This window comes from Budorcas taxicolor, chromosome 18 (assembly GCF_023091745.1).
Source record: "Budorcas taxicolor isolate Tak-1 chromosome 18, Takin1.1, whole genome shotgun sequence".
NCBI lineage: Eukaryota > Metazoa > Chordata > Mammalia > Artiodactyla > Bovidae > Budorcas > Budorcas taxicolor.
The window spans coordinates 59443609-59467006 of NC_068927.1; the positions used below are offsets into that span (position 1 = coordinate 59443609).

General features: G+C 40.6%; 2 protein-coding genes across 2 annotated transcripts in view; both read left to right on the top strand.

The window, feature by feature from the left end:
• LOC128064028 (zinc finger protein 432-like) lies at nucleotides 1–16033 on the top strand. The gene is made up of 7 exons (XM_052656847.1): nucleotides 1–140; nucleotides 5335–5477; nucleotides 7412–7507; nucleotides 8119–9555; nucleotides 9640–9762; nucleotides 15665–15795; nucleotides 15980–16033. The coding sequence occupies exons 1-7, from the start codon at nucleotides 1–3 to the stop codon at nucleotides 16031–16033; spliced, it is 2124 nt and encodes a 707-aa protein (XP_052512807.1).
• LOC128063524 (zinc finger protein 614-like) overlaps nucleotides 15765–23398 on the top strand; it is a 20754-nt gene continuing 13120 nt past the window's right edge. The window contains exon 1 of the mRNA XM_052656302.1: nucleotides 15765–15890. The gene's annotated coding sequence lies outside the window, so the exon portion shown is untranslated. The remainder of the gene's footprint in view (nucleotides 15891–23398) is intronic.

A 23398-nucleotide genomic window follows, 5' to 3' on the forward strand; every position in this document is an offset into this window, starting at 1 on the left:
ATGATTGCTTTGTATGAGCTCAAACCTCTTAAAATCGCCCCATTTCCCTTGGGCCAGGAAATAGAATTTCCGTACGCCATCTATACGACAGATAGGCAAAGATGGCGGCCCCCAGGGGGCCGAGGCGGCAGTGGTGGCGCGTATATATTAGCTCATAAGGAAATGCCGGAAACGCCCTATCGTTCACCATAGAAACGCGGTAGAAACGCCGCTGACCCTTGACGGTTGGTGTCTGTAGAGGGGGCTGGGCGAGGGGACCAGAAGTGAAAGAAGCTTAGGGAAGAAAGTTAGGCCCTGAAGAGGTGGCTGCAGGTTCAGGAGAGAACCAGGTGGGTTTGTGTGTCTGGCTGTAAAAAGGGCGGGGACGGGGGCGGTCTGTCGGCCTTTAGGTGGGTTGTGGCTCCTTCCAGCCCGTGAAGGTAGCTCGAGGGCGGGTGGCGGTTTGATTTTGTTTTTGAGGGGAGCGTGTACTGAACGTCCGTGATCGGGGTGTCTTTGGGGTCAGTCATGGGCTCTGGTGGTCACCGATTAAAAGTCTGAACAGATCAACTACCGAGAGTCCTGAGGTCAGGGTTTAGCGTCTTGGCGGTTGACAACTAGTGTGGTGGGGATTGTCAGTGAACGCGGCGTCTTGTTCGGGTTTTCGAATAATTTGGAGCTCAAAGTCGAGGATGGAGAAGGAAGTGGCAACCCACTCCAGTGTTCTTGCCTGGAGAATCCCAGGGACGGGGGAGCCTGGTGGGCTGCCGTCTCTGGGGTCGCACAGAGTCGGACACGACTGAAACGACTTGGCAGCAAAGTCGAGGAACCATTAAGGGAGGTCAGTATACGTGTGTATCTGACCTGGTTTGGTATTAGTCGGGTGGGGGTTTGGGTGGGTAATGGTCACTGTCTTTCGCGCAGAAATGCGTGACGCAGAAGGCTTGGAGGCTCAGGAGCCCTGGTAGGTTGTGTGTTTAGCTCAGACTTCGGCTAATGAACATAACATTCCCCGAAAACTTCAGGTCCAAGTCCCTGACCCACCAGTTTTCTAGTCCTTTTAAATTTTGTCTTTATTCTTCCTGCAAGTTGACTGCCTTATTCATTTCCCCAGTATTTATATTTTTGAATTGTTTTTATATTTGTTATTTATAGCTCATATTCTTTTTTTTTTTCTAGTTTTGTGAGTTTTTTAAATTTTAATTGGAGGCTAATTACTTTACAATATTGTGGTGGTTTTTGCCATACATTCACATGAATCAGCCATGGGTGTATATGTGTTCCTCATCCTGACCCTCCCTCCCACCTCCCTCCCCATCCCTTCCCTCAGGGTCCTCCCAGTGCACCAGCCCTGAGCACCCTGTCTCATGCATTGAGCCTGGACTGGCGATCTATTTCACATATGATAATATACATGTTTCAATGCTATTCTCCCAGATCATCCCACCCTCACCTTCTCCCACAGAGTCCAAAAGTCTGTTCTTTACATCTGTGTCTCTTTCGCTGTCTTGCATATAGGGTCATTGTTACTGTCTTTCTAAATTCCATATATATGTGTTAATATAGTGTATTGGTGTTTTTCTTTCTTACTTTGCTCTGTATAATAGGCTCCAATTTCATCCACCTCATTAGAACTGATTCAAATACATTCTTTTTAATAGCTCAGTAATAGTCCATTGTGTACATGTACCACAGCCTTCTTATCCATTCATCTGCTGATGGGCATCTAGGTTGCTTCTGTGTCCTGCCTATTGTAAACAGTCCTGCAATGAACATTGGGGTACATGTGTCTCTTTCAATTCCAGTTTCCCCGGTGTGTATGCCCAGCAGTGGGATTGCTGGGTCGTATGGAAGTTCTATTCCAGTTTTTTAAGGAATCTCCACACTGTCCTCCATAGTGGCTGTACTAGTTTGCATTCCCACCAACAGTGTAAGAGGGTTCCCTTTTCTCCACACCTTCTCCAGCATTTACTGTTTGTAGACTTTTTGATAGCAGCCATTCTGACCAGTGTGAGATGGTACGTCATTGTGGCTTTGATTTGCATTTCTCTGATAATGAGTGATGTTGAGCATCTTTTTCAAGTGTTTGTTAGCCATCTGTATGTCTTCTTTGGAGAAATGTCTATTTAGTTCTTTGGCCCATTTTTTGATTGGGTCGTTTATTTTTCTGGAATTGAGCTGCAGGTGCTGCTTATATATTTTTGAGATTAATTGTTTGTCGGTTGCTTCGTTGGCTTTTATTTTCTTCCATTCTGAAGGCTGTTGTTTCACCTTGCTCATAGTTTCCTTCATTGTGCAAAAGCTTTTAAGTTTAATTAGGTCCCATTTGTTTATTTTTGCTTTTATTTCCATTACTCTGGGAAGTGGGTCATAGAGGATCCTGCTGTGATTTATGCCAGAGAGTGTTTTGCCTATGTTTTCCTCTAGGAGTTTCATAGTTTCTGGCCTTACATTTAGATCTTTAATCCATTTTGAGTTTATTTTTGTGTATGGTGTTAGAAAGTGTTCTGCTGCTGCTGCTGCTAAGTCGCTTCAGTCGTGTCTGACTCTGTGCGACCCCATAAACAGCAGCCCACCAGGCTCTCCCGTCCCTGGGATTCTCCAGGCAAGAGCACTGGAGTAGGTTGCCATTTCCTTCTCCAGTGCATGAAACTGAAAAGTGAAAGGGAAGTCACTCAGTCGTGTCTGACTCTCAGCAACGCACATGGGCTGCAGCCTTCCAGGCTCCTCCATCCATGAGATTTTCCAGGCAAGAGTAATGGAGTGGGGCGCCATTGCCTTCTCTGAGAAAGTGTTCTAGTTTCATTCTTTTACAAGTGGTTGACCAGTTTTCCCAGCACCACTTGTTAAAGAGATTGTCTTTTCTCCATTGTATATTCTTGCCTCCTTTTTCAAAGATAAGGTGTCCATAGGTGTGTGGATTTATCTCTGGGCTTTCTATTTTGTTTCACTAATCTATGTTTCTGTCTTATGCCAGTACCATACTGTCTTGATTACTGTAGCTTTGTAGTATAGCCTGAAGTCAGGCAGGTTGATTCCTCCAGTTCCATTCTTCTTTCTCAAGATTGTATAGTGCATATTCTTTTTCTGATTTGCTCATTGGCCCTCATGTTGAAAGTGTATTTAAACAAGGGATATGAAGACTTTTAAAGAGGTGTCAGGGCAACAAAATTTAAAGGAAGAATTTTACAGTTTCTCAATGCCCAGATGGCTTCGTCTGTGTAACTGAAAATTACCTGCCACTGAAATGTAGTGCTGTGTTAATTCTCCTTGGTCACTCCCCCCATCAAATTCATGTTACTCCCACATATTCAGGGAATTAGGTTTCACTGGCTGGAGGTGTGAAATTCTCTGGGAAACTAAATGGAGAGACAGAAATACTGGGGACTGTAGTATTAAGGTGAGTGCACAGAAAAAAGGAATATAATCCTAAAAGTAATTTTGCTTTTCAACCCACAGGTTTAAACAACAGATAAGATATGAATGAAGAAAGAGGAGGTTCCAGGACCTAGGTATTGTTATTTCTGGGGACACTCTGGCAGCTGTGATATCTAACTAGAAATTAACAGGAATATCCAGAAGAGACAGAGACAGAACCTCTGCATTGCCAACTGTTTTCAGAGAACAGAGAATATGATCCAGGCACAGGTGACTCATATCTTATTTTATTCTCTCCTTTATTCCTTAATGGATTTGTAGAGCCTATAAAAAAAATCCAGTTCAGTAGAGAGAAATAAACTGAATCTAACCCCAACACCATGGCAAAGTGGGATTAAGAATGTAGTGTTTATGTGATTCCTGTGAAACTAGTGTTAGAACATCATGTGTATCTGTCACTGACTCTGTGTGCACACCTGTAGATGTGTGTCTATTTACAAATGTGGGTATGTGGGTTTGTGCATATATCTGTGTACACATCTGTTAGGACGTTTTGTGCAAAAAATTACACTCTTAAAGGACATCCTATTGCCTTTATAAGTTAAACATCCAAACGAATAATGACTGCAATTGTTTGGTAAATATTAGCTGTATAAAATTCCATGTGTCTGTGTGCTGTACTGTGCTTAGTCACTCAGTCGTGTCTGACTCTGTGTGACTCCGTGGGCTTTAACCTGCCAAGCTCCTCTGTCCATGGAATTCTCCAGGCAAGAATACTGGAGTGGGTTGCCATTTCCTCCTCCAGGGGATCTTCCCAGCCCAGGGGTGGAACCCACATCTCCTGTGTCTCCTGCATTGCAGACAGATTCTTTACCCACTGAGCAATTTGTCTATAGTCATACTCAAAAAGTATGTTAAGCTACGTAAAGCATTTAGAGGAGTGCCTGCCACATGGTAAGGGCTGTATGAGGTCATCCATGCCTTTAGTCTTTGACAGCACTTTATACTAGGATATTATCAAATTGTATGATTTTCAGTAATCAGTTTTTTTTTTTGCCATATTTTGCATTTACCTCATCATAGATGAAGTTGAAATCTGTCTTGTATATTAATTGATCAGCTGTATTTTTTCTCTTGAGAAATGTCTGTCCTTATCATTTTTACATTAACAAGATTATCTTTTTCTTCTGATTAATGAGTCATTCCTATGTATTATATATTGATTCTTTTTCTCTCTTTTATTTTAACCTCACAACATGGCATGTGGGACCTAATTTCCCTGACCAGGGTTTAAACATGCGCTCCCTGCAGTGGAAGCATGGATTCTTAAGCACTGGACTCCTGGGGAAGCCCTCTTTCTTTTGTTTATAAAAAATATTTTCCTGGCTTGTCACTTTTATTTTAGCTTTACTCATGATATCTTCTTTAAAATCTTTTTAAAATTGAAGTATATTTGATTTACAATGTTGTGTTAATTTCTGCTGTATATCAAAGTGATTCTGTTATACATGTATATACATTCTTTTTTCATACTATTTTCTGTTATGGCTTGTCACAGTATATTGAATATAGTTCTCTGTGCTGAACATTAGAACTTTATTTATCCATTCTATATATACAATAGTTTGCATCTGCTAATCCCAAACTCCCAACCCATTTCTCCTCCAACTCCCACTTTGGCAACCATAAGTCTATTCTCTGTGTGAATCTGTCTCTATTTTGTAGCTAGGTTCCTTTGTGTCATATTTTAGACATGGGGACTGAGCCCTTACCCTATGCCACATGGTGCTCTCTTCAGGTTGATCGTGTCAGAATTGAATGGTAGGGCACCCAGCTGGTGTCAGACAATTGCTTGGTGGTATGTTTAAAAAAAAATACACATGAGAATTGGTGTCAAAATCGTACTTAATATGAGCAGGACAGCTTCCTTTATATTCTTCATGAATGAATTGAAGAGAAACACTCATATTAAACCAGGAATCTGTTACTCCAGGAAACCTTGTCATTCAAAGATGTGGCTGTGGACTTCACATGGGAAGAGTGGCAGCTCCTGGCCCCTGCTCAGAAGACCCTGTACCGGGATGTGATGCTGGAGAACTATAGCAACCTGGTGTCCGTGGGTGAGGACAGCTCCCTTGGGTCCTTCATAGGGTCCCCAGTCAGTGGCCTTTATTTTCTCAGCTGCTTAAACTTTGAAATCACTGCAGTGCCCTATGGCAGATTCTTATTGCCTCTTCTAACTCCTGATGAAAGGATATATACAATGTGCTATGAACTGTTTTTACGCCCAACACGACTGATACCAAATGTCTGGTTTTTTTCTATACTAGTAACCAATTCTCCTACTCTCCATGTACAGCCTGGATGTCCCGCAATTTAATCCTCTTTTGACACTAACCACCCAAATTCAGCATTGTACCCCAGAAGCTTATGGGCTCACTTCAGATGTAAGTTAAACATATTAGGTGTCCAGGGTACCCACACTTCTGTCTGACTTGACTATAAACTGAGCCTTTGGGACTTCCCTGGTGGTCCAGTGGTTAAGAATTCGCACTTCGAATGCAGGGAGCACAAGTGTGATCCCTGGTTGGGAAACTAAGGTCCCACATGCGACAGGGCATGGCCAAAAAAAAAAATTACATTAAAAAAAAAAAATCAAGCCATTCCCATTCTCCACCCCTTAGCATTTGACAGAATGGCTCAGAGAACTCAGGAAAGCACTTAACTTACCATTACCAGTTTATTATAAAGGATAAACTCAGGAATAGCCAAATGGAAGAGATGCTGGGACAGAGTTAAGGGGGAGGGATCATGGTCCTTCCATGAGTGCTCCAAGTGTGTCACCTTGATGTGGTCATCAACCCAGAAGCTCCCCCAGCCTGGTTGTGTAGGGGTTTTTATGCTGATTTCATTGTGTAGGCATGTTTCTTAAAATCACTGGCTGTGGGTGGTTAACTCAGTCTCCTGTCCCCTTTCTCTGTGTGGCGGGGGTGAAAAGTGAAAGAAAGTGAAAGTTGCTCAGTCATGTCCAGCTGTTTGCAACCTCATGGGCTATACAGTCCACAGAATTTTCCAGGCCAGAATACTGGAGTGGTTAGCCTATTGCTTCTCCAGCAGATCTTCCTGACCTAGGAATCGAACGGGGGTCTCCTGCATTGCAGGTGGATTCTGTACCAACTGAGCTATCAGGGAAGCTCATGGCAGGGGTAGGAGCAGCTGAAATTTCTAACCTTCAGTTCATGCCTTGGTTTTTCTGGCAGCCAGTCTCCACTCTTAAACTCCCTAGGGCCCCTAGTCACCAGTCATCTTATCAGCACATAGAAGACACCCATCACTCTTGGAGACCAAGGGTGTTGGAAGTTCTTGTTCCAGGAACTGGAATTTAAACCAAATGCTGTAACAAAAGAGGTTTCTGCCATGCTTCTCACATAGGAAATTACAAGCGCATCATTTTTATTTTAATTTTAAAAATATTTATTCGGCTGTGCCAGGTCTTCCCAGGTGGCGCTAGTGGTAAAGAACCTGCCTGCCAGTGTAGGAGATACAAGAGACTATGGTTTGATTCCTGGGTCAGGAAGATCCCCTGGAGAAGGTCATGGCAACCCACTCCAGTATTCATGCTGAAGAATCCCATGGACAGAGAACCTGGCAGGTTAGAGTCCATAGGGTCACAAAGAGTCGGACACAACTGAAGTGACTTAGTACGCATACCAAGTCTTAGTTGTGGCAGAAAGGATCTTCAAGCTCTGTTGTGGCATATGGGATCTTTAGTTGCAGCATATGGGATCTAGTTCCATGACCACGGATCAAACCCAGGCCCTCTGCATAACCACCAGGGAAATCCCTATAAGGGCTGCAGAAGCTGCCTGCCAAAAACCAGTGGTGGAGACCAAAGAGATATCAGCATATCATAACATCCCATGAGTCTCTCCTGAGTGCAAAGCCTCTGCTTGGCAGATGGGAAAACCAGTCCCTCAAATGTAAAATTCTCCTGTCTTGACCAGCCCCAGCCCAATTCAGTGGGACTAAATCTTCTATCATTTCCCATGAACAGGATATCGAGTCAGCAAATCAGATGTACTGTCCAAGTTGGAACAAGGGAAAGAACGATGGATGACAGAAGATGAAATCCACAGTCGTACCTGGCCAGGTGAGTGAGAACTGGTTGGTAACTGCAGATGTCCTGAGCTAGACAGGGAGAAGAGGCTGGGGAGTGTCTGAAAATAGAGAAACTGTGCCTCTGCATAGCTCTCTCCCATAAAAGAACTGTTAGACTTGAGAGGGAAATATACTCGTTTTCACTTTTGAGATTTGATCCTTGATTTTATTTCACATCTAGATTTTTGTTTACTTTGTTTTCACCTTCCTTGGATTTTATACTCACTCCTTTGAACCCTATCACAAATCCCTTTCACGTCCCTGGCTATGGAATTCCACCTTCCAGGCCTCAGCTCAAGAAGAAATCTTTGTGGTGTTTTGTTTTGTTTTAAATTTTTGGCCACACTGCATGTGAGATCAAACCCATGTGCCCTACAGTGGAAGTACAGAGTCTTGACCACTGGCCCACCAGGGAAGTCCCTGTGTTACTTTGGTTTTACCAATGTGTAAGAAATAAGGAACATTTATACAGGGAGTGTTTGTTTCATACTGTTATCATAAGGTTGCCACTAAAGTACCATTTTTAAAAAACACCAAGGAATTTTTTAATCAATTTTATTCCAAACAGGAATAAAAAGGATTCATTATTCTCTTCTTTCCTAGAAACTGGCAACATTGGTAATCATCTGCAGGTTGACTGGGAAAATAAAAAAATGCTGAAAGGTATTGAACAATACCAGGAACATAATACATTTGGAAATCCCGTTCCTCAAAGCCAAAGTTATTTCTGTTTCAGGCAAAATCATGATATGTTTGAGTACTATTTAAAAACTTTGAAGTCAAATTTAAGTTTAGTCATCCAGAGCCAAAGCTATGAAATTAAAGACTCTATTAAATGTAATGGAGATGGGAAATCATTTCTGTTTGGTAAACATGAAAAATGTCATTCTCCAGTTAAATGCCCTGTAAGTGCAAAACCCATCAGCACTAAGTCCCAAGTCATTAAGCACCAAATAACTCATAACATAGAGAAAGCCCATATATGCAGTGAATGTGGGAAAGCCTTTGTTAAGAAGTCTCAGCTCACTGATCATCAGAGAGTTCATACAGGAGAGAAACCTTATGGATGCAGTCTGTGTGCAAAAGTATTCTCCCGGAAGTCCAGGCTCAATGAACATCAGAGAATTCATGAGAGAGAGAAATCTTTTATATGCAGTGATTGTGCAAAAGTCTTCACTACAAAGAGCCGTCTTATTGAACACCAGCGAACTCACACAGGAGAGAAACCTTATGTATGCAGTGACTGTGGAAAAGGCTTCCCAGGGAAGCGTAATCTCATCTTACATCAGCGAAATCATACTGGAGAGAAATGCTATGTATGTAGTGAATGTGGAAAAGGCTTTACTGGAAAGAGCATGCTCACTGTACACCAGCGAACTCACACCGGAGAGAAACCCTACATCTGCAGTGAATGTGGGAAAGGCTTTACCACAAAGCACTATGTCATCATCCACCAACGGAATCATACAGGAGAGAAACCCTACATATGCAATGAATGTGGGAAAGGTTTCATTATGAAAAGCCGTCTGACCGAACATCAGCGAATTCATACAGGAGAGAAGCCGTATGTGTGCAATGAATGTGGAAAAGGCTTTCCCAGGAAGGGTAATCTGATTGTACATCAGAAGACTCATACAGTAGAGAAATCCTATGTATGTAGTGAATGTGGAAAAGGCTTCACCATGAAGAGCATGCTTACCATACATCAACGAACTCACACTGGCGAGAAACCCTACATCTGCAGTGAGTGTGGAAAAGGCTTCCCATTGAAGAGTCGGCTGGTCGTGCATCAGCGAACACATACTGGTGAAAAACCTTACCGATGCAGTGAATGTGGGAAAGGCTTCATTGTGAACAGTGGACTGATGTTACATCAGCGAACTCACACTGGAGAGAAACCCTATAGATGCAATAAATGTGGAAAAGAGTTTGCCTTTAAGAGCAATCTTGTGGTACATCAGCGAACTCATACCGGAGAGAAGCCCTTTACATGCAGTGAGTGTGGAAAAGGTTTCACCATGAAACGCTATCTCATCGTACATCAACAAATTCATATGGGAGAGAAGTCCTATGTATGCAGTGAATGTGGAATAGGTTTTGTCATGGAAACAGAGCTCATTTTACATCAGCAGATTCATACTGGAGAGAAACCTTATGCCTGCAGTGACTGTGGCAAAGGCTTCACTGTGAAAAGCCGTCTAGTGGTTCATCAGCGGACTCATACAGGAGAGAAACCTTTTGTATGCAGTGATTGTGGAAAAGGCTTCTCCTCAAAAAGGAATCTCCTTGTACATCAGAGAACTCATAATGGAAACAAACCATAAAAGCGATGACTATGATCACACCTACAGGAAGAAAATATGCTTTGTCCAACATCAGAGATTTCTAACCTTTATATATACTGACTGTGGAAAATCCTATTCAGCATTGGTATTGGTCTCATTACCCACCAGAAAATTTACACAGGAGACAAACTGTATGTATGCAATTAATGTGAGAAAGCCTTCAACACAAATTCAACACTCATTGTACCTCAAAGAACTCATAAAAGAGACCGACTATGAATCCAGTGATTGGGGGTAATCTTTTGTCAACCCTTGTTAATACACATGAGAAACATATAGGTCAAAGTACATAATTCTTTGTAGAAGCTCTGAACTCATTATATACAAGTGTATTTTTTAGGATAAAAAAGATGATGGTTCAGTGAACTCATTAAACATCAGTGTGCTTCTAGCATACTTGACCATTGTCAGCATAGATTAGCCTGCTGCTGATTTCACCCTTAGGAAATATGAAATTTGCATAGGGGTGAAATTTAATGAATGAAGAGAATATGCTAGTGCCTTCAGTGATCAGTTACCTCACATTGTATGTCTAAATTAACATGTAGGAAAAGCTCTGATACATTCAATGCAGAAAAAGCTCAAGGAAGCATTTTTAGGTACTAATTATATGTCTGAAAAGTGTGTGCTAAGATAAATCCTATGACTGGAGAGACTAGGAAAGCCTTCTATGGAAATAAAAACCCTATCTCGTCAGTGATCATAATAGATCACCAGTGAGCTCATACATAGTAACAATATGATGATTGTGGGAAAGACTTTGCCTGGAAATAAAACCTCAGTAAGTTGCCTGATATGCATGCTGGAGAAAAATTTTCAGATGGCAATGAATATGGCAGGATTTCAGTGATACATTCTGCCTCATTGCTTTTCATGAATTCACACAGAAATAAAATGGTTATGGACCCACTAAATATGGAGTAACTTTAGCAAAAATATCAGAATTCTGAAGGAAAGAAACCTCATGAAAATGACATATACTTGAACTTTCTATCACAAGTCTAAATTTATTGTACACCTGATGTCCATTTTGGGGCAGAATACCTTGAACCATATCAATGATTCCATAATTTTAAAGTGGGCTAGTCTCGACACTAATTTGTAATGTTATATACAATACAGGAGTGTTCTGTGCCCACTTTATATTATTATATTTTTCACTCTTGTCTTAGGTTCTAAATTCAGCTCTGTCTACAATGTACTTCAGAGTAAAAAGGAATATATTCATAAATGTAATCCAACATAACTGGATGTATTTATCTAAGTTTATAAGTAGCATTAGGTAGTTTACAAACACTTTAAAAATGATTTTTCTAAAATTCGTTTTGAAATAGTTTTAGACTCCCAAGTAATTACAAAATATACCAAGTTCCCACATACCCTTACTCAGTTTCTTCAGTGGTGTTATCTTCATAACCATAATACATCATCAAACCCAATAAAATGACATTGGTGCAGTACTGTTAAGTAAACTGGACCTTATTTGGATTTTAGTAGGTTTTTGCATGTACTAATTTATATGAAGTTTTTTGTTTTTAGTATATAGTTTTAAGAAATTTTATCTTATACATAAGATTTCTGTAAACCCCACCACAATTGGGATGCAGAATTGTGCCAACACAAAGAAACATCCTCATGTTACCCCTCTGTGGTCACACTCTTCCCCCACTCCTGACCATGGTGACCACTGGGCAAACTCCATCACTCCAACTTGGTTATTTCAACAATGCTGTTAAAATGGAATCATACCATGTGTAGCCTTTGAGATAGGCTTCGTTTCACTCAGCAAATTGCTGTTAAGATCCATCCAATTTTTCTGGTGTATAAGTGGTTTTACTTGTTGTTAATAATATTCTTTTGTATGGATATACAGTGACTATCTGTTTACTATTGACAGATGTCTGGGTTGTTTTCCAGTGTTTCATTGTTTTGAATAAAACCCTATGAACATTTATGGACCCAACTTTATGGGAAAGTAAGTATTTGTTCCTTTGGGGTAAATACCCAGCAGTCATATGTTACATTTGTGTTTAACTTTATAAGAAACTGCCAAATTTTTCTTTAGTGGCTGTACTAATTTACATTCTCACCAGTAGTGTATGAACACCCTGGATGTTCCATGTCTTTTCTAGCAGTTGGCACTGTCATACTTGATTCCAGCCATCCTGTCACGTATGTGGTAGTAGATAATGATGGCCTTAATTTACAGTTCCCTAATAGGGAATGATATCTCAACACTTCTACTTACATTGAGAACCATATCAGGTAGAGTTATCATGTCTGCTTTCAACCATCCAATGTAATTTTAAAAAATTCAAAAGGAGACTAGCCTATTATATTTGATGATCTATTTACCCTTTCCATTCCTTTTTCTTCATTCCTGATGTCACATGTTTCCTTCTGTTATTTTCTTTTTGTCAGTCTCCTTTATCAATTCTTTCTGGGCAGGTCTGCTTGCAACAAATTCTTAGTTTTCCAAGCAACAGATCTCTTGTCTCTATCCAGTTATTTTCTTTGATATAATAAGGATATTTAACCCAGTTTACAAATGATGAGTCCTGCTTTTAGGGGAAAAAGAAAAGGACACTTGCCATACAGTATTGTGGCAGTATTCAATATCCAACTGCACGGTGAGTAATTCATTCCTTTAAAAATATTTGTTAAGCATCTACATTTGGCCAGACACTGTTTTAGTCACTGGAGACTCATCAGTGAGCAAAACAGGCAAAGCCATGGCCTTCATGGAGCATACAGTCTAGTGAAGGCGACTGAGTAAATACACATCAGAATATCAGTTCTGATAAACGTTTTGGAGAAATATTAAGCCTAGTACATACGCTGTCACAAGGAAGCTATTTTAGAAAGGGTTTCCAAGGAAGGCTCTTCTGGGCAAATGTAATTTGAATCAACACCTAAATGTACCAGGGGGAGCCAACAAGATCTGTTGTGACCCAAGAACACTCTAGATGTGTTTCTAAGTGTTTTCTATGGGCTTCCTGCCTCAGGATTCTCTGAGAGGCTTGTAAAAGATGCAAGCTCTTGAGTCACACTGCAGACCCAAACCAGTACCTGTGCGACTGGGGACCCCAGACTCCGGGTTTATAAAATGACCTTTCTGATCTATACTTAAATTTGAACAGCTCTGCCCTAAATCCTGGATTAGTGCAGCCACTCCCACCCCACATTGTCATAGGATGGATTCTGGGCAGATATTCTATAACAAAGAATCAGACATGAGGGCCCCACCTACCAGGTCCTCAGATGCTTTCTACTTGTCCTTCTGTGAACCTACACATGCTGCCATGGCAGGGTCACAGCCGCTCATTCCTGAAACTGATCAGTCAGAGTCACAGAATGGGCTGCCCCGAGTTCTCTGGACCACATGTTCAACTCACCTTTCAGAGTTTGACATTTCAGGTGAATAGGGCTGAAGTTTAATCCCTGAAGGGAATGTAATACTATTAAGAAATTATGAAAACAAATTCTTAATATATAAAAATTAAAAGGCATATATAAACAAATTTTGTCACCCATATTGTACCTAAAAGCAAAATACTCTTAACAATATATTCTCCAAATTTTAAATGCAGGTAAGTATATTTTTTACAAAAGAAAAATGAGACAAGTCTATAAACTTATGATATTCTCTACTCATAAGCACAAACCCTAAAGTAATCCAAGCTAAATATTTAACCAATCAGAATTTTCAAAAAGACAAACGTTTATGGTTTGTCCTCATAAAAGGATCAAAATATATATACTATCCTGCCGATACTTTTTATCTTCTGAAGAATACTTCAGTTCAGTTGCTCAGTTGTGTCCAGCTCTTTGCAACCCCATGGACTGCAGCAAGCCAGGCCTCCGTGTCCATCACCAACTCCCAGAGTTTACTCAAACTCATGTCCATTGAGTCAGTGATCCCATCCAATCATCTCTGTCGTCCCCTTCTTCTCCTGCCTTCAATCTTTCCCAGCATCAGGGTCTTTTCAAATGAGTCTGTTCTTTGCATCAGGTGGCCAAAGTATTGGAGTTTCAGCTTCAGCATTAGTCATTCCAATGAATATTCAGGACTGATTTCCTTTAGGATGGTCTGGTTGGATCTCCTTGCAGTCCAGGGGACTCTCAAGAGTCTTCTCCAACACCACAGTTCAAAAGCATCAATTCTTCGGTGCTCAGCTTTCTTTATAGTCCAACTCTCATATCCACACATGACTACTGGAAAAACCATTTTCCTTATTTATAGTAACAATCTTTAAATATTATATACTGTTATACTGAGTGGATGGCCCATAATTTACCAAAGCATCTATTACTGTACACTTAGGCTTTTCCTTTGTTTGTTAAAAAAGCCTCTGTGGTTAATAAAACTTTTTACCAAATAAATTGTAGGAATCAGAATTGCTGGGTCAAAGAATGAAAAATTTAAATTGGATCTAGGTTGCCTTCTAAAAGAATCATCTTTAAACCCTCTAGAATTAAACTTCCCATGCCTACATAAAAATAACATTTTAAAGCATTGTTTTTTTTTCATTTGTAAACTATGCCAAGTATGATAATTGCATGATCTCATAATTTTACATTCTCAAATGCCCCACTGTCACCATTTACTTTTTTTTGGGGGGGGTAGTTTATTTTATTTATTTTTTTATACTGCAATATATTTTATTTATTTATTTATTTTATTTTTTTTTTAATTTTAAAATCTTTAATTCTTACATGTGTTCCCAAACATGAACCCCCCTCCCACCTCCCTCCCCATAACATCTCTGTGGGTCATCCCCATGCACCAGCGCCAAGCATGCTGTATCCTGCGTCAGACATAGACTAGCGATTAAATTCTTACATGATAGTATACATGATAGAATGCCATTCTCCCATATCATCCCACCCTCTCCCTCTCCCTCTGAGTCCAAAAGTCCATTATACAGAGCTGCGTCTTTTTTCCTGTCTTGCATACAGGGTCGTCATTGCCATTTACTTTTTAAAACACATAGTTCACACATTTTCACCTCATCCACTTACCCACTAGATGTTCACACATTTTCACCTCATCCACTTACCCACTAGATGTCGCTATGTGTCCATCCCACTCGGATCTTAACATTTTTATCGAGATACACCTCTAGCTATTCCCCCGGTTTAGCCAGTGGCAAAGAGGCGGACGCGACTGAGCGACTGAACTAAAGGTAGACAATCTGCTTGAAATGCAGATGCCCAAGGTTCGATCCCTGGGTCCGGACGATCCCCCGCAGAAGGGCATGGGAAGCCGCTCCAGTGCTCTTGCTTGGAGAATCCCATGGACAAAAGAACCTGGCAGGCTACAGCCCATGGGATCGCAAACAGTCGGACACGACTGAAGTGACTTTGCATGCACACCTCTACAAAAGCTGTTAATTCTTCTAAACTACATAAGCCTTTACCCACTCCACATTTAACTGCTATCTCCACAAACCTAGGATTATAAGTGACCACTACTTTTGTCAACTCAAGTGGCCGCTGCCTCTCCAGAGAGGTCGCGGCTTCTATCTTTAATCTTCCCAAGTCACCGGGCGCCTGAGCCCTTTCCGTCGTACGGACACCTGCCTTCTAAGACGGCCGTGCCCGTCGGGCTCTAGCTCTAAAGTTCACAAAGGGCGCTACAGTTTTTCTTTTTGCCTCAGCCGGCTGAACTCGCCACGTTGTCCTTGGAACTGCATTGACCTCTGAAATCTTAACGCAGTTAGTACAGAATGGTTGGTCATTCCTTGCAACCAGGAAGCAAAAGCATTGAGGGTGCCAGGAATGATTTCAATTTCTTCCCACAGCCGTTACGGCTTGTCTCGTCAGAAACGCCGTGGTGGGTGGGGTCATGTTACGTCATAAAGCGGAGTCCGCTGACGGAATCCGGAAATCCGGCAGCGCTCCAAGGTCGTCCGCTGATAACCTGAACCAGCAGGTATGCGTCCCGAGGGACCGTGAAAGGCGTCAGTAGAGAAAGCGGGCTCCAGCATTCTGTTGCTGCCAGTGGTGTCTGGACGGGTTTGGGATCAAGTGAGTCGGGTTCTGGGCTTGTATTCACGGCCTGTGGGGTCTGTGAAACCGGAGCATGTGTGAAGGACCGTAATTGGGATTTTATTTAGATTCGGCCTCAGAGACTTCTGGGAGTTAATGATGAGGCCTTTGGCAATCTGTGATTAAGAGTCTGAAGAAATCATTGACCTAAGGTCCAACTCAGTCAGGGTTTGGATCACTTTGCTTGTGGGGCTCCGTGATTGCGAACTGTGATGAAAGTATCGGTGAACGCGATGTCTTGTCCTGGTTAACCTGCGACTCTGTTAGAGACACCTGGGTTAGGGGCTGGCTCGGTTTCTTGGTCATGTTTGGAGTTTAATCTGGCATTTAGACGGCCTGGTGGGGGCTTTCAGTATTTGAGGAAGTCCGGGGTCCCTGGAGAATCCGTAGGATCAGGGTCGAATGCCGGAAACAGCCTTGAAGGCTGCATTTCCCCAGTTAATCCGAATACAATTCTCTCCTTGTAGTCTGTCCTCCAAGTGAAGTCGCTCAATCGTGCCCGACTCTTTGCGACCCCGTGGACTGTAGCCCACCAAGCTCCTCCGTCCATGGGATTCTCCAGGCAAGAATACTGGAGTGGGTTGCCATTTCCTTCTCCAGGGGATCTTCCCGACCCAGGGATCGAACGTAGGTCTCCCACATTGCAGGCAGACGCTTTAACCTCTGCACCAACAGGGAAGCCCTGTCTGTCCTCAAGGACCCTACTAAAAACTTTGGCTCCCCGCATCACCACTGTTCTCACCGTCCTCACAAAATTCAGTGTGGTTGATGTAGTTATAAATTTACTGTTTTTAATGTAATCTAATATAGTTTCCGTTCCTCTTGTCCCCAAGTTTATTATACTTTTGGATATTTCCACCTAGGGTCATTCTTACTCAAGTAAAAGCTTCTCCCTTACCCTATATTCTGTTCTACAGTGCGAATTTTTTTAATAGGTGGTTTTATATCAAAGGAGATTTTTTTTTTAACTTTTTGGATTATCTGTGTAAGCATGATAGGTGACTGTATTGCTTAATTTCTCTTGTTCTCAACACATTTGCATCTGAGATATTTATACTTTTTAAAAATAGTTCCAGTAGTATCAACTCAGGTTTGTGAACCACTGGCATGGTGTCTGGAATCAAATGTATTCATTAATGGAGGTAGTGTTGACATACAGTATTCAAAAGTATTCGATTATAATTTCATTAATCCATTTTGACTTCTGATTACTTTCTGATTCTACCACTTCACTTAAAAATTTATGGTGCCCTTTTTTTCCTACCCCCCGCCCCCCGAGATTTCTGGCTACTTTTATTTCTTGGTGAACTCTTTTCCTTGACCTTTTTGGAAATTTCAGTTGATGGGTTCTTCCTTTGGTTGTTTTTTTTTTTTTTTTACTGTAGAAAAGGAAGTCTTTTTTTATTGTACTTTTATTTGCTGTAAAATTCACTAAGTACAAATATACATTTCAGTACTTTGAATTTCTACAGTTACACAGTTCAATTTTACAACATTTCTCACCCCAGAAATTTTCCTTGATTCTCTGTGCACTCAAGTTTCCACTTCCATATACTCATGAAAGTATCAACACCATGAAGACAGTGAACATACCTGTCATCTTGAGAAGTTTCATTGTGTTCCTTTTTAATCTCTGCCTGTCATATTCCGCCCACCTTCCCAAGCAACCACTGATCTATTCAACCACCAATCTATTCTATGTTGCAATAGGTCACTTTATATTTTTAAAAACATTTTTGTAAATTGAATCATACAGTGTACATTCATTTTCATTCTAACTTGTTTCATCAGCATTCAGTTCAGTTCAGTCGCTCAGTTGTGTCCGACTCTTTGTGACCCCATGGACTGCAGCATGCCAGGCCTTCCTGTCCATCACCAACTCCCAGAGTTTACTCAGACTCATGTCCATTCAGCCGGTGATGCCATCCAACCATCTCATCTTCTGTCGTCCCCTTCTCCTCCTGCCTTCAGTCTTTCCCAGCATCAGGGTCTTTTCAAATGAGTCAGTTCGTTGCATTAGGTGGCCAAAGCATTGGAGTTTCAGCTTTAGTATCAGTCCTTCCAATGAATATTCAGGACTGATTTCCTCTAGGATGAACAGGTTGGATCTCCTTGCAGTCCAAGGGACTCTCAAGAGTCTTCTCCAACACCACAGTTGAAAAGCATCAATTCTTCGGCACTCAGCTTTCTTCACAGTCCAACTCTCATATCCATACATGACTACTGGAAAAACCATAGCCTTGATAGACGGACCTTTGTTGGCAAAGTAATGTCTCTTTTAATATGCTGTCTAGGTTGGTCATAACTTTCCTTCCCAGGAGTAAGCGTCTTTTAATTTCATGGCTGCAGTCACCATCTGCAGTGATTTTGGAGCCCCCCAAAATAAAGTCTGACACTGTTTCCCCTGTTTCCCCATCTATTTGCCATGAAGTGATGGGACCGGATGCCATGATCTTCATTTTCTGAATGTTGAGCTTTAAGCCAACTTTTTCACTCTCCTCTTTCACTTTCATCAAGAGGCTCTTTAGTTCTCTGCTTTCTGCCATAAGGGTGACGTCATCTGCATATCTGAGGTTATTGATATTTCTCCCGGCAATCTTGATTCCAGCTTATGCTTCCTCCAGCCCAGAGTTTCTCATGATGTACTCTGCATAGAAGTTAAATAAGCAGGGTGACATTATACAGCCTTGACGTTCTCCTTTTCCTATTTGGAACCAGTCCGTTGTTCCATATCCAGTTCTTTTTTTAATATAAATTTATTTATTTTAATTGGAGGCTAATTACTTTACAATATTGTATTGGTTTTGCCATACATCAACATGAATCCGCCATGGGTGTACACATGTTCCCCATCTTGAACCCCCCTCCCATCTCCTTCCCCATACCATCTCTCTGGTCATCCCAGTGCACCAGCCCCGAGCATCCTGTATCATGCATTGAACCTGGCCATATCCAGTTCTAACTGTTGCTTCCTGGCCTGCAAACAGATTCCTCAAGAGGCAGGTCAGGTGGTCTGGTATTCCCATCTCTTTCAGAATTTTCCACAGTTTATTGTGATCCACACAGTCAAAGGCTTTGGCATAGTCAATAAAGCAGAAATAGATGTTTTTCTGGAACTCTCTTGCTTTTTCCATGATCCAGCGGATGTTGGCAATTTGATCTCTGGTTCCTCTGCCTTTTCTAAAACCAGCTTGAACATCAGGAAGTTCACGGTTCACGTATTGCTGAAGCCTGGCTTGGAGAATTTTGAGCATTACTTTACTAGCGTGTGAGATGAGTGCAGTTGTGTGGTAGTTTGAGCATTCTTTGGCATTGCCTTTCTTTGGGATTGGAATGAAAACTGACCTTTTCCAGTCCTGTGGCCACTGCTGAGTTTCCCAAATTTGCTGGCATATTGAGTGCAGCACTTTCACAGCATCATCTTTCAGGATTTGAAATAGCTCAACTGGAATTCCATCACTTCCACTAGCTTTGTTCATAGTGATGCTTCCTAAGGCCCACTCAAATTCGCATTCCAGGATGTCTGGCTCTAGATGAGTGATCACACCATCGTGATTATCTGGGTCGTGAAGATCTTTTTTGTATAGTTCTTCTATGTATTTTTGCCAGCTCTTAATATCTTCTGCTTCTGTTAGGTCTCTACCATTTCTGTCCTTTATGGAGCCTGTCTTTGCATGAAATGTTCCCTTGGTATCTCTAATTTTCTTGAATATTTTGAAATTCATCCTTATGTGTATCCATAGTTCCTTTTTGTTGGTCTGTATTCCATTGTGGAATGATTAGTTCATTCATTAAGTCACCTGTTGGTGGCTAGTTGTGTTTCCAGTTTTTAGTTATTACAGATAAAGCTTCTATGAACACTCATGTTCAAGTCTATATTTATATGTTTGTCTTTCTCCTGAGTAAATTCCCAGTGGTTGAATGGCTAAATCCTGTAGTAGGTGTATATCTAACTTTTCAAGAAACTGCTAAACTGTTTACTGAAATGGCTGTACTTTATATCCAGGTGAAACAGATGGGTGGCTGTTGGGTGTCTCCACATTTTGTATAGTTTTTCTTTTTAATTCTAATAGGTATGGAACAGTGGCTTGTGGTTTTAATGTTTATTTACCTAGTTATGGCTAATGATCCTGAGCATTGTTTCATGTACTTAGCGGCCATCCATATATCTTCCTTGAAGTATCTGTTCAAGTTTTGCAATTTTCTTGTGTTTTCTTGTTGATTTTTGAGCATTCTCTGTATATTCTGAATACAGATTCTTCCTTTACCAGTTACTTGCTTTTCAAATATTTTCTCCTGGTCTTTGACTTGACTTTCAGTATTCTCTTAACAATATGTTTTGAACAGCAGAAGAATTTAGCTTTTATGTAGTCCAGTGTCTGAACTTTTTTTAAAGGACTCATTCTTTTGATGTTGTGCCTAAGAATCTAGGTACAGCTACACCTAACTACAAGTTCAGAGGATTTTCACCAGTTTTTTTCTCCTAGAAGTTTTGGAGTTTTTTTGGGGGGGGTTCATTTAGGTTTATTATTATTTCATTATGAAATATGAACCTATTATTCCATTAGGCTTATTATACATTTTGAGGTATGTAGCTGGTGTAATGTATGTGATAACTTACAGTGAACGATGTCAGATTTGTGATCTCCGGAGAAGAAGATTTAGCTTTGGGACCAGAGACCAGGCTTGATCACTCAAGAGTTTTTGTGTAGCAGAGTTTTATTAAAGCGAGAGGACAGAGAAAGCCTCTGACATAGACATCAAAAGGGGGCAGAGAGTGCCCCCATTGCTAGTCTTAGCAAGGGAGTTACATACTTTTTTCAATTGGTTATTAGAGTCAATCAAAAGAATGTCTCAGGATTGTGAAGATCTTATCAGACCCATTCCCACAATTTTCATGTTAAGATAATGGGATTAGAACTAACAGTAGAAAGGTCTTACCAGACCCCCTGCCATCATATACATTTTAAGATGACAGGATTAGTCAGAAGATTCTCAAGGAGGAGAAACATGTCCTCAAGCAGGATACATTGTTATATTGACTAAGACAAAGCAATATAGAAAAAAAGCCTTTGTCCTTTTCTCCTACCTCACAACTCCAGACCCCTCTCTCCTCTTCTGGGACCCCCCCCCCCCCGGACTTTTTATCAACCTACCTAGGAGTTGACTGTCTCATATGGATCCAAGTTCTTTTCTTTTTGATATAAATTTATGTTTGTTCCAGAAAACATTTGTTGAAAAGGCTTTTCTCCACTCTATTGTCTTTGCTTCTTTTTAAAAATGTCAGTTGGCCATATATATGTGGGTCTTTTCTGAACTCTAATCTGCTCCACTCATTTGTCTACATTGACATGGATAACACCCTGTCTTGATTACTGTAGCTTGATATAAATTCTTGAAGTCAGGTAATGTCAACCCACCAACTTTGTTCTTTTTCACTGTTTTTTTTTTCTTTTTCTTTTTTCTGTTCTAGACCTTTTACACTGCTATTTGTATTTAAAGATCAGGCTGTCAGTTTCTACAGAAAAACTTCTGAAATTATGACTAGATAGAATTGTATTTTTAAAAACTAAATGGCCTCATATAATGAATTGGGAAATATCCTCTTCAGTTCTATTCATGGGTGATCTAGTGAATGTATATAATGCATTTCATATATAAAATCAGTTATTGGAATTATTTTCCGTTTGAGACTATGGTGAATAATGTTGCTACGTACATTCAGGTACAAGTTGGAAATGTTTTCATTTCTGTTTGTTAGATTCCTCTGAGTAGAATGACTGGTTCCTAAGCAGGTGTTTTACAAAGTTTCAAAAGTGCCTATACCAGTTTACCGTTATTGTATGAGAGCTTAATTTCTCCTCATTCTCATCAGCATTTACAATTATTAGTCTTTTTATTATCATCTTTCTAGTTGGCATGTAGTAGAATTTCACCATCATCTTATTTCCCTAGTGACAGATAACGTTGATCATCTTCTCATGTGTTTATAGACATTCATAGGTCTTCTTTAGTGTAATATAGTGTAGTCTTAGTCTTTCCCCTTTTTTTGCATCCAAGAAAATGATTTAATTTTTCCATTTGTCCAAGTCTTCTTTTGTGTCCTTTGTTAGTATGTATTCTAAAGTTTTGTTCCTATTTTTCCACATTTATTACTTAGCATTGGTTAGTGTTAGATATTTTTAAATGGCATCATTATCTACTTTACACTCTTAATGGTTCAGATCATATACATAACAACATCTACTAATGATTTCTGCATATTAAGTTTTCAATTCCAATGCCTTACCAAATTATAAAATCACTGCAGATGGTGGCTGCAGCCATGAAATTTTAAAAGTCGCTTACTCCTTGGAAGAAAAGTTATGACCAACCTAGATAACATATTCAAAAGCAGACATTACTTTGCCAACAAAGGTCTGTCTAGTCAAGGCTATGGTTTTTCCATTGGTTATGTATGGATGTGAGAGTTGGAATGTGAAGAAAGCTGAGTGTCGAAGAATTGATGCTTTTGAACTGTGCATTGGAGAAGACTCTTGAGGGTCCCTTGGACTGCAAGGAGATCCAACCAGTCCATTCTAAAGGAGATCAGCCCTGGGATTTCTTTAGAAGGAATGATGCTAAAGCTGAAACTCTAGTACTTTGGCCATCTTATGCGAAGAGTTGACTCATTGGAAAAGACTCTGATGCTGGGAGGGATTGAGGGCAGGAGGAAAAGGGGACAACAGATGATGAGATGGCTGGATGGCATCACCGACTCGATGGACGTGAGTTTGAGTGAACTCCAGGAGATGATGATGGACAGGGAGGCCTTGTATGCTGCGATTCATGGGGTCGCAAAGAGTCAGACACAACTGAGCGACTGAACTGAACTGATAGTAGTTCCTCAGTTGATTTTCTTAGGTTTTCCATATATACAGTTATATCATCTACCAATAGCAATATTTATTATACCCCAATTATTTCTCTTTTATCTAACATAGTCTATGGATCCCAGAATATCAATCCCATAAATTCAGAGACATTTGTTACTTTGTTATCTGCTTTGTTACAAAAAAGGAAATGAAATAGTGCTTGTCACAGAGTATATGCCCACTAAATATTTGAATTAAATGAACTGCATAGTCTAGCAATTCCAGTATAATGCTCAGTAACAGTACTGACACTGGGCACCTGGTCTTGTTCTTGACTTCAGTGGGAATGTCTGATTCAAATGTATTATTATTTCATGTTAAGTATCTGCCTATTCCTATTCTTTTGAGCATTTTTATCTGAAATGTTTTTTTAAAAAAATTATTTATTTTAATTTGAGGCTAATTACAATGTTGTGGTGATTTTTGCCATACATTGATAGGAATCAGCCATGGGTGTACATGTGTCCCCCATCCTGAAGCCACCTCCCTCCCCGTCCCATCTCTAGGTTGTTCCAGTGCACCGGCCCTGAGCGCCCTGTTTCATGCATCAAACTTGGGCTGGTGATCTATGTC